The sequence below is a fragment of the Tupaia chinensis genome, unplaced genomic scaffold (genome assembly GCF_000334495.1).
Source record: "Tupaia chinensis unplaced genomic scaffold, TupChi_1.0 Scaffold000330_1, whole genome shotgun sequence".
NCBI classification, from domain to species: Eukaryota; Metazoa; Chordata; class Mammalia; order Scandentia; family Tupaiidae; genus Tupaia; species Tupaia belangeri.
In genome coordinates this window covers 1,837,510-1,839,014 of record NW_006159824.1, presented here as the reverse complement: position 1 = coordinate 1,839,014, position 1,505 = coordinate 1,837,510, and the positions used below count along the sequence as shown (strand labels likewise).

General features: G+C 57.3%; 1 protein-coding gene across 1 annotated transcript in view; it reads left to right on the top strand.

Annotated features, from left to right (window-relative positions):
* The first annotated feature begins 566 nt into the window (after positions 1–566).
* The window catches only part of LOC102495183 (arachidonate 12-lipoxygenase, epidermal-type), a 24,656-nt gene continuing 23,717 nt past the window's right edge, over positions 567–1,505 (top strand). The window contains exons 1-2 of the mRNA XM_006151851.2: positions 567–789; positions 1,245–1,446. Coding sequence (XP_006151913.1) covers positions 655–789; positions 1,245–1,446 — 337 coding nt within the window. The 5' untranslated portion in view covers positions 567–654. The remainder of the gene's footprint in view (positions 790–1,244; positions 1,447–1,505) is intronic.

Sequence of the window (1,505 nt, the reverse complement as noted above, 5' to 3'; positions counted from 1 at the left end):
AGTTTCTCCCAGGAGACTGAGAGGTGAGGTGAGGGCGAAACCGTCCTAAAGAGAGCTTGCCCATGGGACACATTACAGGTACCCAGGCTGGGATGCTGGCCCCAAGGAGCCTGTTTCCTGTCAGCCCAGTAGAGACTTCAGAAGGGAAATTCCAGGCTCTCCTCTCAGCAACCATTCTGGACAACAGACCCATTTATCTCACCTGTCCAACATTATGGCATACTTGCCTTCAACAAAAAACTCTCATCTTTGCCAAGATGATTTACTCACTTTTCATCGGAAAACACTCCCTAACTTCAAGCCATTCCACTCATCACTCTAGGGTGGCTATCTTACCTGATCAGTATTCACCCAAGGTGGGCGGGTGAGTTTGTGTTTTGCTGGTTGCCTGCACACAGGTGTGTTCTGTTCACAGCTGAGCTTGAAACCGGCACCAGAGTGTTGGCCAAGTGATTGGAGTGGGTCCATGGGAGAAATCCTGGGCGCAGAGGCAGCAGAGGCAGCTGCATTTGAGTGGGAGAGGAATCTGCGGGTGGCGATGGAAACTCCGGAACCTAAACACAACAGGGACTCTGGGAGTGGTTTCCTAGGGGCTGAGTCTCGGTTCCTCTTATTGCTGATTTTCCCACTGGCGTTCCTCGAGGTCTGGGCAAAATGGGCAAGTACACGATCCGCGTCGCCACCGGGGACTCGCTCTTGGCGGGCTCCAGCAACCGGGTGCAGCTGTGGCTGGTGGGCGAGCACGGGGACGCGGACCTGGGGAAGCAACTGTGGCCGGTGTGGGGAAAGGTCAGTGCGCACCGCGGCCGGACGCCGAGTAAGATTAGGGAGCTCGGGACTCTGAGGGTGTCGGGGGAGCCAGGGCGAGAAGGAGGAACTGCGGGCGCCGAAGTCTTAGTCACAAGAAGCGTCCCGGAAGAGAGGCCAAGGATGAGGTCGGTGAACGTAGGGTGCTTGATGGGAAAACGAAAAGCAAGGGAACAGCAGGGACGAATGGCATTTCCCTGCTTGGGCAGAAGGAGCAGGGAAGACGAGTCGCTGGACGTGGCGGTTCCCACGACAGTGCCAGGCAGGGAGGCCCGAGCCCCGCACAGCCGGCTGTTCCTTCTCACCTCCACCTGGTTCAGGTCTCTCCTGCTGTCCTACTAGCGGAAAGTGGAGCCAAGCTTCTCTGAAGCCCCACTGACCCCGCTGCCCTCTCTGAGAACCGCACACCAGCTTCTGAGCTCGGTCTGGTCCTGCAGGAGACGGAGTTTGAGGTCAAGGTCCCTCTGCACCTGGGGCGCCTCCTGTTTGTGAAGCTGCGTAAACATAAAAGCCTGTTGGATTCTGCCTGGTTCTGCAAGTGGATCACAGTAGAGGGCCCTGGGACCCAAGACAAGGCCCTTTTCCCCTGCTACCGCTGGGTGCAGGGCGATGGGATTATCTGCCTACCCGAGGGCACTGGTGAGCACACTTGGTGGGCTGGAGGAAAGAGGGGTTGGGAATACCTTAAGAGGGAAAGA